At 51.3% G+C, this 16766-nt stretch overlaps 1 protein-coding gene across 7 annotated transcripts in view; it reads right to left on the reverse strand.

Moving 5' to 3' along the window:
• Nucleotides 1-1653: 1653 nt before the first annotated feature.
• Nucleotides 1654-16766, reverse strand: part of EML1 (EMAP like 1) — a 170277-nt gene continuing 155164 nt past the window's right edge. For 6 of the 7 annotated variants that reach the window (XM_082737637.1, XM_082737638.1, XM_082737640.1 and 3 more), the window contains 7 exons: nucleotides 15586-15653; nucleotides 13326-13414; nucleotides 6976-7073; nucleotides 6784-6871; nucleotides 5307-5402; nucleotides 3856-3986; nucleotides 1654-3219 (listed from right to left, as the gene is read on the reverse strand). In XM_082737637.1, coding sequence (XP_082593763.1) covers nucleotides 3094-3219; nucleotides 3856-3986; nucleotides 5307-5402; nucleotides 6784-6871; nucleotides 6976-7073; nucleotides 13326-13414; nucleotides 15586-15653 — 696 coding nt within the window. In that variant the 3' untranslated portion in view covers nucleotides 1654-3093. The remainder of the gene's footprint in view (nucleotides 3220-3855; nucleotides 3987-5306; nucleotides 5403-6783; nucleotides 6872-6975; nucleotides 7074-13325; nucleotides 13415-15585; nucleotides 15654-16766) is intronic. The other variant, XR_014313538.1, reaches the window with a different exon arrangement.

Consider the following 16766-nt stretch of genomic DNA (forward strand, 5'->3'; position numbering starts at 1 on the left):
TTAGGGGGTTAGGGGCGCCTGGGTGGCTCAGTTGGTTGAGCATCTGACTCTTGATTTCAGCTTGAGTCATGATCTCAGGGTGGTGAGATCGAGCCCTATGTCAGGCTCCACGCTGGGTGTGGTCCTCTCTCTCCCTCTTCTCTGCACCGGCCCCCCGCACTCTCTCAAAAAAAAAAAAAAAAGTTGGGGGTGGGGAAGGTGCGTGTGTGGGCTCTGGAGTGAGCCCTCTCCTTGCAGGCAGCCAGTGCTCCTCTGGGTGCCCTGGGACTCTGAGTACCCCTGGCTGGGGCAGAGGCCCTTTCCTCACCCGACTGGACCAGCTTCCCGCAATCTTGGCCACACCCCAGTGTCAGACGTGGCGCTCTTCTGTGGCACTGTGGCACCTGCTGCTGGACTTCTGTCCTTAGCCTGCTAGCCAAATGCCTACGCTTGCACTTGGATGTCACAGAGGCCCTCCCCTTGCTTTACCCTGTCCCAGGGGTCATCCACCTTCAGACTCACAGTGCTCTGCATCTTGGCCAATGACATGGCCATTGGACCACAGAATGGGGAGGGGCCTGAACCACACCCACCGGCCATAGGCGGTCCTTCACCTGCTGGCATGCCTCCCCTGGAAACTTCCCCCGGACCAGCCCTTCTCCACAGCCGCCGCTTGTAGCCTGGTTGCCGATTTCAGCGCCTCACGGAGATTCGGGCAACAGCCCCTCGGCTGTCATTCTTCATAGCCCAGCTAAGCTGATGGGGCCTTGGGCCACTGGGAGGAAGAGGCCTGGCAGCCGCCCCTGCTTCTGGGCCTCTTGTCCTAGCGGAGTCTTGGATCTTGGAAGGTCGTTATCTCAGAGTTGTGAGGTTGAGCCCCACAACGGGCTCTGTGCTGGGTGTGGCGCCTGCTTGAGAGTCTCTCTCCTTTTCCCTCTCCCACCCCCCAAAGTAAGTAAATAAATAAAATATGGACAAAGCTGAACAGTAATAGTTTATATAAATATCCTTTTTCCTTTATGAACCTGGAAAAGGGTGGAATTATATAAAAATAAAAGTAGATCTTATAAGATCAATAATGGGTCCCTTTCCCCTTCCTCGACCTGGTGATTCCCCTAATTATTAACGTAAAGGTAATCGTTTTTGCCAGTATTACATAACCAAGTAAAATAACAACCAGGTATGGTAATTAAGCTGAAAAAAATTTTTAAGTTAAAAAAATTTTAAGTTAAAATTTTTTTTTTTTAGAAATTCTAACCCCAACATGGGGCTCGAACTTATAGCCCTGGGATCAGCCCTCCAGCTGAGCCCGGCAGACATCCTTCAGCTGAATTCCTTTTTAAAAAAAAAAAAAAAGATTTATTTATTTTAGAGAGAGAGAGAGAGCATAAGCAGGAGGCACAGAGAGAGAGAGTCCCAAGCGGACTTCACTGAGTGCACGTGGAGCCCAATGTGGGGCACAGTCCCATGACCCCAAGACCACGACCCAAACAGAGACCAAGAGTTGGATGCCCAACCCACTGTCACCCAGGCGCCCCTAAGCTGAATTCTTTATAGTCCTCGAATCTGATGATGCTTACACACTGTATGCCAGCTAACGTCCCATTTGCAAATGACCCAGGTGAGAACAAAAAAAAGTATGTCTATGAAACAGAATATAGTGTGAATCATGTCTAATTTTAAATATTTTAATTTATATATTTTCATGATTATAGGTCAATAAGAAATCCTTTTTAGCTTTAATTTCATTATAGAATATATTTGATAAGGATACATACAAACAGATTCATCTTTAATACACGTCTCTACTGGTGGCCCGCACTTGCGCCGCAGGCTGGAGATGGGACAAACATGCCTCCAGATGTGCTTAGTCAGCCACTCTGGACAACTAGCGCAGTGGAGTTCAGGTAATTCCATTCATTTACTTGCCTAGAACAAGTAGAAATCTTAGTGTTTGTTTTTAAGTCTGTTTATTACTCTTCTGTTTTTAAAATCTGAGATACATTCCCCAATGTAAACAATAAATTTCAATCTGTCACACAATCAAAATGGATAAGGCCTTCTTGACAAACGTAAGCCACCTGTCTGACTCGTCAGAGTGCAGTCTTATTTTGTAGTGTAGAGAGCCGTCCACGCACAGAAGACAGGAAAAGAAGCTGCCCTTGGCACCTGGTGGAACCTTCCAGACTTCTCCCCGCCGCAGGTTTATTGAACACTTCAGAGATAGTATTTTGACTTGGTCTACTTGGTCTTAGAATACAAATATACAATGTCCATAAGCGTAAAATAGTAAAGCCTAGCCTTACATCTTTAGGATGAATTTCTACAGTCCTATACAATACCAGATCATGCCAACTCAGAGACGGACGAAGGTGGCTTAGATGTCTCCACCGCTCCTCCGGGCAAGTGAGTGTGGGACAGAAGGGAGTGAGGCGGGGGCCTGCCCTGGGGTCGGCGGACAGTGTCACTGAGACTCTACGGTGCCTGCATACCCTGCTGAAGTGCGGAAGTTACTCTGGAGTACAGTCTGCGTAACGCAAGAAGACTGCAACCCTTTTCTCGCCAGCCTCCTGGAGGGAGGTCGGAAGGAACCCTCGGAGGATGTAACCAAATGAAGCCGCATGTGTGGTTCCCGATTCAGCTGTGCAGCTCAGTCCGCCTCGCTCTCCTCCGTCATCCCCTTAGGACCAGTTACTCAATAGTGATCCCAATTCAGTACCTCATTATCATCATAAATATTTGACTTAGCGAGCTAGGTGGGGAGAGAGTAAAGCTTATGTACAATATTTTAAAAGGCATTTCTGTGACCATTTTTGAAGGGTTTGTAGAAAAGTTATGAAGGATATACCAGTCGCTTCTGTTGATGTCGCCGTAATGTAAACCCTGGCATGTTGTTTTAGTATGAAATGTGCACTGTTTTATATACTGTACAACCGAGGAGAACCGTGAACCGCTGCTCTGGTGTGACGCTCACTGATTCGCTAAGCTAAGGTAACCGGTAGAGGGAGTGGTTTTCCTGAGGTCTGTCGGAACTTCTCAGACAGAACAGAAATCACAGTGGTGGAGCCCAGCACGCGTGCCTGCCCCTGTCCTGCCCCCGCGCTTCCTGCTGGACTAAATGACCCGCCACTGCATGATGCTGGTGTCCTTGCCGCCCGTGGAGATGAGGTGGCTGTCGCCACAGAGGAAATCGACGTTGGTGACGTGGCTGCTGTGTCCGCTGTACACGTGGCTCGGAGCCTGGGGAAGAACGACAGAGAAAGAGCTTAGCGCAGTGTCCCGTGCAGTCGGAAAGTCCTGGAACTGTCCGCTCGCTCTTCCCTCCTGCAGCCGCTCTCGCACGTGTACCTGCTTCGTGCACAGGCGCAGTAGGGGCGTGCCGGCAAACCGCACGGAGGCCCTCCCTGCAGCCCCAGAGTCTGGCCTCGTGGGGGGACAGAGACGGGCAGAGCACACGTTCAGGGCCCGAGCGCTGTACCAGGCCTGGGACAGCCCAAAGGAGGGACCAACCAGGTGCCCCGGGTTGAGGGGGAAGGCGAAGGGCTTCAGCTCTGGGAAAGATGGGGCAGGGGGATCTTGGCACTGGTGCTGGCTCAGCTCCAGCAGGGCTGGAGCAGAGAGAGGCTGGTGGGGGGCGTGAGGCCCATGAAGGAAGCCACAGAGGTGGACAAGCCAGCTCCAAGGGCTCTGTGGGTGGGGGTTCTCCCCAGAGAGCAGTGGGGACCCCGGAAGAGCTCCAGGACAGCGGGACGACAGGGTTGTGTCTGCATGTGAGACTGGCAGGTTCATGCAGGCGACCTTTCTAGTCAATCACCAGACGGCCAGGTGGGGCCACGACGCACGTGCCCCGAGGGCAGGGTCCGGGGAAGACCATACCCTGAACTGTGAGCAAGGATAAGAGAACAGGTGCACTTTGCCGAAGTCGTCGCCGGTGGACAGCAGCTTCCTCTCGTGGGCCCGACACACGGCGTTGATGTCGGTTCCGTCAGAGCCCTCCGGCCACACTCCTGAAATGAAGGCCCCAGACAGAGCTCTGAAGTCCAGAGAAACCGGGGCACGCTGCGCAGGGCCCGCCGCCGAGCTGCCACAGAGATCAGATCGCCCGGAGTCCCTGGCTCTCGAAGCCGGGGCCAGCTCCCAGATCACTGGTCCCAGGCGAGAGCCACGGCAGGCTCTCTGGGCTCCCATGACTCTCGGGGGCCCCTTCCTTCTGGACTCCACAGCACAGAGCATGTCAGAAACTCTGGCTTGGGACACAATGCCTTTCCTTTATTCCCAAAGCATCTGAGGGGAAGCTGACCAGTCGTCAGCCTACAGTTTCCTAACTTTTGGGTTTTTGGGGGAACTCTATATGAGTCTCTCCAAAGGACGGTTTAACCCGGTATGTGCCTTTCAGGTGTTTTTTTTTTTTTTTTTTTTTTTTTTTAAGATTCTCTTTATTTATGAGAGAGAGTGTGTGTGTATAGTGGAGGAGGGAGCAGAGGGAGAGGGACAAGCAGAGTCCTTGCTGAGCATGGAGCCCGAGGACGGGGGCTCGGAGGGCTCGATCCACTGCCCTGAGATCATGACCTGAGCTGAAATCAAGACGCTCAACAGACTGAGCCACCCAGGCACCCTCTGTGGCTACTCGGGTGGCATCCGGCAGGTGTGGTGTCTGCCTGCCATGGGTCTGGAGTCTGGCGAGGGGAGGAGGCAGTGTCTGCTGATCATTGCTCTGGGAGACCCTTTTGGTACCAATAACTTTGCATCTGAGACAGCTGACTGTACCTCCATTTCTCAACTGACAGATCTAGATTAAAGCCAGGAGTTCCTAGCATTTATACCAGAAAATGATAAATGCTAGTTCTAAAGAGATTTGTGAAATTCTGACCACCTTACTGACTTATGGTCTTACATAAAGAGATTATAAATATTGTCTTTTCTTTTTTATTCTGCTACACTGTGGTAGTTTATTTTACACCATTTATAAATATATTCCAATCTCAACTTTACAGGAAGTGAAAAATTTAAAGAACCAAAAAAAATATAACTAACAAATGATAAATAGATTGAGTGCCATCTGGCCTATCTTTCTAGGAAGTCTGGCACAACCTCATAGAAGATTCTAGAATATTATCTCAGGACTCATACAATAAGGGTTAAACCTCTCTCTGGTTCTCTCCTGGCTCTTCCCCTGGGAGTAGCAGGGAGCATGTCCTTGTAGGGTTCATGTGGCAACAGAGCAGCTGGACAAAACCGGCGACCATGAGAGCTTGTAACTATTAGAGAAATATTCTAAAAGTGGACACATGTTATTTTGAACTGAATGGAAGCTTCAGAAAACTTACCAAAGACATGGAACCCCAAAGTGCAGGTGTAAGTAGCCCACTCAATGTCTCTTGTAGTTTCCACACTTACGACTTGCTTACAAGCAGAGGGAACCCCTGGAACAAGCAGATCCAAGTCTGGTGATGTCTGAGCCACAGGCCCCCCTTCCTCCCCTGACAAGGCTGGCCCTTAGAGCCCTGTCCCACCAGCGACAGAGCCCTGTGGAGTGGGACCCCTTCTGCTTCCCAGCCCCATGGGAGCTGGGCTCACGGCCGCAATTGTGCACACCTGGGGCCTCCGGGTACCACCTCCCATCCATTTCCCTCTTTGGGGCTGTTTCCTGCAGTTTGGCTTCTCTTTGACCATCCGCAGGTACCTTGGCCTCCAATTGGTGTCTCCCTTCCCCGCTCCCCCACAGAGCCCTTGAACAGCTGCCACAGGCTGTCACTCAGGCCCCCCAGCTGTCTCCCAACACACACACACCCCTGCAGCCCAGGGTTAGGAGTAGCAGCTTATGGAAACCAGTCATACCCAGGTGATTTGTTGTTTCTCAAACGAGCTCTCACTCATAGCGTATGAGACCGTCTGAGAAGACTCTAGACCCATGGCCTATTTCTGAAGTCTCTCCCCCCGATTCTGCCCTGTGTCAGGCAGCACCTTGGACAGGGCAGGGAGGGAAGACGGGGTACCACCTGGCATGTGCTATTTCCCTCTTTCCTCCAAGCCAGCAGTTCCACCTGTCTGGGTTCCCCAGCAAGTGGACAGCTGCCTCCCTGTGCACTGGCTCTTGATGCCGTGGCCTCGTGTCTGAGCCCAGATTTCCTGTCTATAAAAGGGATAAGCCTGGAGAGCTTTGGATCATGAGAGAAAATGTATATAAAGTTTTTAGTACCATCCTGCAGGCTGCACACGAGACCCTCCTTTTGCCCCACGATCCCCGTGCTTAGCCCAGAGCTCAGCACACAGCAGGTGCCGGGCACACGTGTAAGGACCAGTGCATGGGGTGTGGCCTGTGCTCCGGAAGTGCCAGCCTTATCATCCGCGGTGTCCTCAGGTCCTGCCTGGACACAGACACTGCCAGGAGGGGTGGGGAGAGAAGCAGGAGGGGCCCCCGGGACTGCTGTCCCCCCAGGCAGGAGAGACTTCACTGTGTCTGCCTGCTTGGGATGACGCCTTCGCAACCCACTCTTTCCCGCCCCACTTGCCCCCCTCGGGCGTCTCCCTCCGGGACGTGGCATCCCTCTCCTTGGAGCCCAGCATCTTCTGCTCCAGAGGAGCCCACACTACCCTGGGCCCCTAAGGATCTCAGTGGTGTGCAGGCTCTTAGAGGTGGCCCTTCCCAACTCCCCTGCGTTATAGAAAAGGCAACGGAGGCCTGGAGGCGACGGCACAGGCCGAGGCAGTATGGGAAGTGGGGTTTTGCAGGAGACCCCGTTTCGGTCTCGGAGTGAATGTTCTATGGGATCCAAACCCAGACAGGCCCTGGGGTGTACTCACAGTAAAGGATTTCATAGTCTCCAGAATTTGACACGAGGAATTGTGAGTTCACAGACCAGTCCAGGTGGGTAATGAAGCTGGAATGACCCTGGGAGGGAAGAGCGGGATGTGTTTCATGTGCCTTGTAAACTCCTGGCACGGCAGACGCGTGGTGACCACACACATCCCCGCGAGAATGAGAAGAGCGCCTACCGAGCACTTGCCAACCCGCGCGTACTTCCTCCCATTGTCGCTGACCCCGTAGATGTAGATGCAGTTGTCATGCGAGCCGATGGCTAAGAAGGTCCCGTCTGCAGAAATACGCAATGACGTTGATTTTTTAAAAAAGATTTTATTTGACACAGACAGAGATCACAAGCAGGCAGAGAGGCAGGCAGAGAGGGAGGGGGAAGCAGGCTCCCTGCTGAGCAGAGAGCCCAACGCGGGGCTCGATCCCAGGACCCTGAGATCATGACCTGAGCCGAAGGCAGAGGCTTTAACCCACTGAGCCACTCAGGCGCCCCTGATGTTTATTTTAAATACAAACACTTATCAATGACAAGAAGTAATGCTAGTGACATCACAGACCTAGAAAAAAATAGCCAAATCAGGGACTTAAAGAGAAAAGTTTGCTTTTCAGGGAGTCCTATACCACTTCCAAAGCTGTCTTTTAGAAGTCCACTCCTAGAGGTGCCTGGGTGGCTCAGGTCTGGTCATGATCCCAGGGTTCTGGGATCGAGCCCCGCATCGATTCCCTCTCCCCCGCCCCCGCCGTCTCTGCATGCTTCTCTGCCTACTTGTGATCTCTGTCTGTCGAATACATAAAATTCTTAAAGAAAAAAAAAAAGAAATCCACTCCTGACCAGATCTCTCCCCTTAGCAGCTCCGTCCCTGCCACTCCCACAGGGAAGGACCAACACTCGTTCCCTCAGTGATGGGCCGAGAAGAGCCTCCAGGATGGGGCCACCTCGCTCCTCACTGAGCTTCAGGCTCTCAGACCTCTGCACATACCGCCCTCCCTCCACCACGCTGCCCTGCCTGAAAGGCCCCTCCCACCGCACCTCTGCACATACTGCCCTGCCTTGCCTGGAAGACCCCTCCTACCTCATCTCTGCATGCTCTGTCCTCCGTCCCACACCCCTGCCCTGCCTGGAAGACCCTATCCCCCTCTCTTCCAAATAGGCCATCAGTTACCATTTTTGCCTGGGGTTCCTGGTTTTTCAGGAAAGCCTAAGGAATGGGGCTTCGGTGCTTGTGTGGAAACACAGGGAAGGAGCTCAATGTAGCATAAAAGCAGAGCCCACCTTCGTAGCCGGCAGAGGAGCTGCCAAGTGTGAAGGCACAGAGGGGCGATGCAGGATATGTTGGGAAGGAAACAAGGCCCAAGAGCCTAATCCAGAGAAGGTCAGACTTTCCTGAGGCCAGGAAGCAGAAGGAAGGAGACCGGAACCATGTGTGGGGCGGGCACCAGGGTCTGGAATGGAACCCAGAGGAGCGGGGTCTCTGTGCACCGGCTGGGGGACTGCGATGCGTCCCTTCTCACACCAAACACCAGCGCCTCCATCCACAGAGCACGGCAATGGTTCCGTCTCATAGCAATTCAGAGGATTCCCTGAATAGCATTTGGAAAGGTCCTGGGGGTCACTGGCCATCGTAAGTCATTAAGAAAGGTTCTCCCCCCCGAACACTGTCATCAGATTTTCCTTCTGCAAGGTAGGGAGTCCTACAGGAAACAAACCATCAGGAAACGTTGTTTCAGGAAGTCCTAGCCTGGGCCAGGTCAAAATAAGGGTGTTGGCAAGACCAAGTCAGCCTGTCCCAGGTGGGAATCCTGATGGAATAGGGGTAAACAGGCCAAGGACAGCAGAGGCCGGAGGGGGAGACCATCTGTGGTGATGGTTCTCGAGAAGGCCGCAGAGCTGCATGGGAAACCATCCACCCTTGAGTCCTCCAACTGACAGGGCCCTGACAATACCGATGATGATAGACACTAAAGGCTAATGATAATTATTATCAAATTACAACAGTTCACATTTATGTAGTGTCCACTAGGTACCATCCTAAACTCTTCCTATATTCTTCCTGTATTCATGTATTTCATCCTCATAAACCCTGAAGACAGGCAGATATTATGCCCATTTTACAGGAGAGAAAACTGAGGCAAAAAGTGGTAAAGTAATTTGCCCAGGGTCACAGAGGCTTACGGAAGCTGGGATTTGAACCCAGGCAGTCTGACTCCAGAGCCTGGAGGACTTTGTTGCTGATTCTGCTGCCCCTGTGACATAGATTAAGGGCAAAGCACGGCTGAAAGCCTGCCACGCGATATGTCGGCATGCTGGCTTGTACACTTCTAAAATGACCTCAAGGTAAGAACTACCATATCATCTGTTAACTTTCTTTCATAGTGGAACCATCTGTTATAATTTTAGCTGCTCCAGCTCTAGGGTTTCAACTATTCTAGGTACCTCCTGTAAGTGGGATTATACAATTTGTCTTTTTGTGTCTGCCTTAGTTCACTCAGCGTAACGTTCTCGAGAGTCACCTGTTACAGCAGGTGTTACAATTTCCTTCCTTTTCAAGGCTGAATACTATTCTGTTGAATGGCTAGACCACATTTTGCTTCTCCATCCATCTACTGATGGACACGAGGGTTGCTTCTACCACTTAGAATAGTTCTCATAGAATAACAGTGCCATGAACATGGTGTACAAAAGCCTCTTTGAGAAAAGGGTCCCCTGGTTAATGAAGAAAAGCTCCATGGGGCACCTGGGTGGCTCAGTTGGTTAAGCGGCTGCCTTCAGCTTGGGTCATGATTTCAGGGTCCTGGGATTGAGCCCCACATTGGGCTCCCTGCTCCAGGGGATGGCCAAGATAACTGACAAGAAATGCAAATATACTCCCCAAAGATCTCCGCTCATGTCCACAGGAGCTGGTAGAGATCTGAGGGCTTCCTAGGAAAAAGAGTGCAGACAAGGGCTTCTTGCATTTCAAGAAGATTCAAATAACCAGAAAATGATGACAAACATGTAATACGCATAGAAGAATGCGAAATATTTGCCAGAATTAACAGTAAAATATGATATTTAAAACATCAAGAATGAAAGGCATTCTGAGCTGAGTAAACATCTTCTCAACATTGGAGAAAAGGTTCCAAGGTGCCTGAGGCGGGGGGGTTGTCTGTTTAGGGTGACAAGTGTGAACTTTGCTCAGGCACCAGGAAAACACATCTGGAAGGGGTGCTCCTTTTCTAATGATACAAGAGGAGATTAAGAACACAGCTCCGCCATGACGTAGAGAGGATGACCGTTCAGCCTATAAAATAGAGAATTCCTACAAAGCAGTAGAAGCTCAGTCTTGGCCAAGCATGTCCAAGGACAAAACTGCTATTTCTGATAATGTTTGTGTAGCTGAATATCCTGCATATCACAGAAAAATAGCATTTCCTAAAACACAAGCATCCAATGACAAGGCCTAGAAGCAAGCACCTGCCCAGCAGCCATGAGCTCTCCTGGCACCCACACTGTCAGAAGGACTCAGGCTTCCACTGGCCCATGATGAGTAAACAGCTCCACCTGTGATAACTATCCCAGACGGAAAGAGAATATACTTCAGTTCACAATGGCATCCAACCCACCACCACTGATTCATTATTGTTAAGGGGTACAGAGAACAAATTCATTATTTTGGAAATTGGTAAATAAAGTAAAAGCCACCAAGCAGGGGCACCTGGGTGGCTCAGGCAGTTAAGCGTCCAACGCTTGGTTTCCACTTGGGTTGTGATCTCAGGGTTGTGAGATCATGCCCCGCGTCAGGCTCCATGCTCAGCACACAGTCTGCTTAAGACTGTCTCTCCCTCTCCCTCTGCCCCTCCCTGCTGCTTGCACACACACTCTCTCTCAAATAAATAAAACTAAAAAAAAAAAAAAAAAAAAAAAGAAATCAGGCATTTAACTTGACTTTTCTTAACGAATGCTGCCATGCTTCTGGATAACAAAGTAGATGATCAGCAGTTTTTCTTTATGGAACTGTTATATCTAATAAGTGAAGAAGAATATCTAACATTGCCAAACCACTCATTTGTAGCCCTGTGTGGATTTGGAGATTGGGCACCAACAGCTCTTAAGATCACCCAAAGTGAGAGAAGATGTGACTCCCTGGTAGCTGGAAGACAGTAATACAAGCAGAGCCTAGATGGAATCCAGCTCTAGAAGCAAACATCACATCAGAGGAAGTCCAAGGGACAGAGGAACACGTTAATAGGACACCATGGGGACACACTCAGCAAAATCCAGAGTGGAGAAAACAACTACAGGAAAAATGAGCCCATTCCTTCAAGTGAACATTGTACACATGAGGGGGGGAGGGGGTGGAGGAGGGAGAGGGAGGACAAGCAGGAGGAACCGTGGATTAAAAGGGACTTCAGGGGCGCCTGGGTGCCTCAGCCCGTTAAGCGTCTGCTTCGGCTCAGGTCATGATCTCAGGGTCCTGGGATCCAAACCTGCATGAGGCTCTCTGCTCAGTGGGAGCCTGCTTCTCCTTCGCCCGCTTCTCCTGCTTGTAGTTCCTCTCTCACTATCTCCCTTTTAAACAAATAAATAAAATCTTTCAAAAAAAAAAAAAGGACTTCAGCGACATCCCAGGCAGTTACTATGTATGAGACTTTTTTGGATCCCAATTTAAACTGTTAAGAAGTCAAGTGAAAATTTGAATACTGACTATTCGAATACTTGATGATATTAAGAAGTTAATGCTATTTGAGCTGAGCAGGTGACAGTGACACTGTGGCTATGTTAAAAATAAGTAGGCAGGGCTTCCAGCTGTGGCCCAGGGAGAAGCCTGGCAAATCCTCTCCCCATAAAGCGATTATAAAGACGTACAAAACCGACCAAAATAACCATTTCCGTACTCTGGAAATGATCAAAGGCATAAATCCATCCGAGAAGTGTTTATGCTTAAAAAGCTGCTGGGGGTGCCTGGGTGGCTCACTGGGTTAAAGCCTCTGCCTTCAGCTCCGGTCATGATCTCAGGGTCCTGGGATCGAGTCCCGCATCGGGCTCTCTGCTCAGCAGGGCACCTGCTTCCCCCTCTCTCTGCCTGCCTCTCTGCCTACTTGTGATCTCTGTCAAATAAATAAATAAAATCTTAAAAAAAAAAAAAAAGCTGCTGAACCTGGGGGGGAAGGACAGCATGAGTCCCTGGGGTGCGTGCCTGGGGCGGTGCTCACCCCGCCTACCGGCTGGGGGGCTCCGAGGTTCTGGCCGGGCAGGGCCCTGAGCACCAGCGGCTTTGTTTCCATGGTCAGCGGCTCCCTGGCGGGATTGACAGGCACAGGCGAACATTCCCAGCGTTTCCAAGTTTGGGAGCCAAGTTAAAACCGCGCGGGATACTACTCCACCCCTACCAGAAGGGTTGTCGTGAAAGAGGCAGGTAATAACGGGTGTTGTGGAAATGCAGAGAAAAACCCGAATCCCCACACGTTGCTGGTGGGAACCCGAGACCTTGTAGACTCTCTGGCAAGCCGTTGGGCACCGTTTCATAAAATGTTGGACAGATTTACCACGCCATCCACCAGTCCTTTGCCTAGGAATTCACCCTCGAGAAATGAAAACAAACCACAAGGAGACCTACAGGGAGTGCTCCCAGGGGCACTCTTCCTATTAACCAGAAACCAGACACCACCCCCGCGGCCGCTGAAGGATGAACGGATAAGCATATAATGAGGCATATCCACAAAGTGGAATCCTCTCTAGCACTTCAAAAGGAATCGAGTACGGACACATGCTTAACAACCCAAATTAATCTCGAAAACCAGTATTCCAGGTAGAAGATCTCTGTAGTATATGATTCCATTGATAGGGAATGTCCGGAAAAGGAGATTTATAGAACAGACAGCACATCAGTGGTTGCCTAAGGCTGAGGGGTGGGAGTAGAGCTTAATCGCTAAGGGGCAGGGAGGGAAGGTTTGGGGTGATGGCAAGGTTTGTGGTGATGGCTGTATGGTGGCCTGAATTCACTCAGAATCTGTCAATTACACCTGAATAAAGGTGTTAAAAAATAAAAAGGCCTCATCTTTTCAAGATCTGTTTGGTCATATTAACGGATGAAGGGCTAATTTCTGGGAACTGCTTCAAAGAGGCTCCAGCGAAGCCAGAACAGCTAAGCGTGGGTCCTGTCTGCAGCTGGGTGGTGACCGCCCGGACTCAGTACGCGAGTCGGTCTAATTTTGTCTACGTTTGACAGTTAGAAGCAGGACAGTTTAAGCTCCGCTCAGGCGGCTTGCGAGATTTCTTCCTTTAAAGACATCCACACAGAGGGCGCCTGGGTGGCTCAGTGGGTTAAGCCGCTGCCTTTGGCTCAGGTCATGATCTCAGGGTCCTGGGATCAAGTCCCGCATCGGGCTCTCTGCTCGGCAGGGAGCCTGCTTCCTCCTCTCTCTCTGCCTGCCTCTCTGCCTACTTGTGATCTCTGTCTGTCAAATAAATAAATAAAATCTTAAAAAAAAATTGTTAAAGACATCCACGCAGGATTTCCTAACTGTATGGCCAGCGGACTGCAGCTCTCACCTGGGGAGTAACGCATGACGGACAGCTGTTCATTTCCGTCCGTGTGAACGGTGACCAGATCTTTTGTTTCCGTGTCGAACACAAACCACCTGTTGGAACACGAGAAAAAGCACAGTAAGTTGTTTGGTGAGAAGATAAAGGAAGACTAGTACACTTGACAGTAATGTTAAAAACCATTCCTCTTGGGGCTTCATAAATACTCTGTTGGCTTAACATGAACGCTTATTCTCGGCTTTTCTTTCAGGCAAAGTTCCTTCAGATAAGCATTTCCTAAAGAAAGAAGCAGCACGCTGGCTTTCCTTTGAAATGATGTGGTTCCACTGCGGTGACAGGGACCTCAGGGCTTCAGTTTTGTCATGTGTATCTCAAAGGACAGAAAGCCCGGAGGCTAGGCCCCCGGCCAGGGGAGGCAGTAAAGGGGCCCCTGCACGGGTTCCCCAGACATCTGGCCCCAGAGCAGCAGGGTGGGTCCCAGAGGCTGGGCTGGGCCAGCCTTGGGGTGTCTGGCCTCCCGGGAGTGATGCTGGCAGCAACAGCCCAGGGAAAGCCTGGGTGGAGAGGGTGGCAGAAGGGTGGCCACGGACCTGGTCTGGGCTCCACGTCCTTGATTATAAAATGAGGATAAGGGCCAAGTCCACCGTGGAGGCACAGTGTTGAAGCAAACCCTAAGGGATACAGAGGTGCTTTCTATCTGCCAACAAGGACTCGGTACTCAGTGCATGTAATCTCCGGCCTGTGTGTTCTCAGTGGTGACAGTCACGGACTCCAGTGTTTCCAGGGATAGAAAGGACTGTGGGTGCCCTGTTGTGGCAGCGTCAGACCCAGGGGACCCCAGACAGGGGACACTCCACGGGCTCGGCCAGAGAGCAGTGCGAGTTTCTCTGTTCGAAATTTGGATTTCGCTTCTCGACTTGTGTCTTCAATAACCATTTACCTTTAACGTGCTGTTGACCGTGAACAGAGGCCAGAACATAAGTGCAGGGGCTGGGGCTGATGGGCTATGCTCCAGAGCCCCGTGAACGGCCCCATCCAGAGCCAAGGCTGGCGCGAGGACCAGAATGTGGGAGGCAGACACGGTGGGAAGCACTAGAGTCCATGTGCCCTTTCTCCCACCCACGGGACCTTGTCTGTGATTCTGGGCATCCTGGTGCGGCTCCCAGGCCCTGTCCCACCGCTTACAGTCAGCACGTGGCTCTAGTGATCAGTGGCTGTCAGCCACTCATCAGAGCCCGTGGAGTCTGAAGCTTCCACCGTCCCCGGGAGAATTAAAAGGAGGGTGTGTGTGTGTATGTGTGTGTGTATGAATGTGTGGGTGTCGCACACAAATGCACACGCGGCAAAACATTTTTGTGAAGAATTCTGTTGGCTATGAGGTGCCCCGCTCTTAAGATGCTGTGACCTGTGACTTATAAATGGTTCCTCTTCCCTCATACACACTCCATAGTCCTCCCAACAGAGTCTAAATGGTTTGCTTTCTAGAGAGAAAGGGTGGGAGGAAATCACTCAAACTATCTGAATTAAACCTCAACAAGCATATATGTACCATGACAAACGATATGAAAGTGTAATCAAAATGTACGAAACATTGAGCATCAGAGCCACCAACACCCCAGAGAACAACCCCTACGCCACCTCCTCCAACTGCCAGGGCCACGTGTCTAGGCAGGTAATACTGTCACGGTTTATGATGTGAAACTACTCAGAGAGGTTGTCTGGCTGGCCCTGACACACAGCTGCTGAGTGGTGGAGCCGGGAGTCAAGTGCAGGCCTACTGGCTGGCCTCTTGGAGACTCTTGGTAAATACACATTGGCAGAATCTGAGCGCGAGGCTCGGGATCTGGGATCTGGGCAGTTTCTAGAATTTCGAAAGGGCAGCAAGAAAAGTATTTTTAAATTCTTGGGGCTTTGAAATGCTTTTTCGCCCAATTCCAAAGCTGAGGCTCCTCCCACAGCCTGCAGATCAGGGCTTGGGGAGCTCCACAAATCCCCTGGAACTGTAGGCAAGCATGTCTGTGTGTGCGTGTGTGTGTGCACGTGTGCGTGTACATGTGTGTCTGTGCATGGGCAGGAAGGTCCAGCGCTTTCATCAGATACCTCCTCCCCTGGCCTGTCCTGAATGCGAAGGTCACCGTCTTCCCTGTTAGTTTTGCGTTCTGGCTTAATTCTCGGGCGGTGGCTAGAAGCTGGATGGGGTAGCCACCCTGCGCCTGACTCTGGGGGACCACAGACCCAAAGCGGAGCCCTGGCGACACGGACTTACCTGCCAGTCAGTGTTCCCACCGCAAGCACAGACCCTGAAGGATGAAAACCAGAAGACTGAGCTGGATCCTAAAACATTGTAAAGGAAGTGTAAATTGATGGCCAGACACAGCACTACCGCAGAAAACACACATGCACGGCTGTTCCAAAGGGGCTTCGTGGCCCCACTGAAACAACAAGGCTCTCTGAGCTCCCAAGAGAGGAAAATGTTCTACTCTGGTGAAGGTCACGTGTCTGTCACACTAGGTATGGGTCCCTTTAGAGGCTTTCCTCTTTCTGTCTGAATCATCTTTTCATGCGTACAGGAATCAGAAGACAGACCGAACATAAATGCTCTTTCTCCCAGTCCTGGCAGCCCCTTGGGTTGACCCCCATGGTGTGCCTGATGGCCCTGGAACAGGACCGCCGAGCCCGATGCCAGTAGTGACACTGGATCAGAGCCCCCTGGGGCGCATGCTGCACACTCGGCAGGCCCGCAAGGGTCTTGAGCCAGGAAGCACATTCAGGTTTGGATCCAGTGTCCCTAACGTGTCCGTCACTAACTCTGGCACAAGGTGGGATGGAACCGGTGACAGAGGAAGAAGCAAGTTGTCAAGTCACAGGAGAGGGAGAGTTAGAGGAAGCTTGACTGGGAGACTGGGCAGATGCTTCCTGGTGCTGAGACCCTTGGAACTGGAGCTTCCGGTCCAGGAGGGATCGGGCTGGTGAAAGAGGAAGTGGACACCCCGATCAGTATTTTCTGGGATCAGATGCTACGGGGATGAGAGTGTGACCCAAGAGGTCGAAGCGACCCAGTGTGGGGCGTATTTGAGGGATGATGGGTAGAAAGGGCATCCCAAGCTGGGATGTCCCGGTGGGACGGAAGGTGTGTGGATGTCACTAAGGAAGGCTGTGCCTCCACGGTCAGGGCTGAGATCACGGGGAAACAAGAGCATGGTGACACTGATGGTTTTCTTTCCGTAGAGAGTGTGACATGACTGGGGTACCTGGCTGGCTCAGGCGGTAGAGCGTGTGACTCCTGATCTCCGTGTTGAGTTCCAGCCCCACACTGGGTGTAGAGAGGACTTAAAAACAGTAGAATCTTTGAAAAGTGTGACATCATTGAGTCTGCTTTAGATAGAAGGTCCCTTGGTGGAAGGGCTTCGAATGGACCCAAGCGAGAGGGACTGGTGACAGGGAGAC

The sequence above is a fragment of the Mustela nivalis genome (genome assembly GCF_964662115.1).
Source record: "Mustela nivalis genome assembly, chromosome: 6".
Lineage (NCBI taxonomy): Eukaryota > Metazoa > Chordata > Mammalia > Carnivora > Mustelidae > Mustela > Mustela nivalis.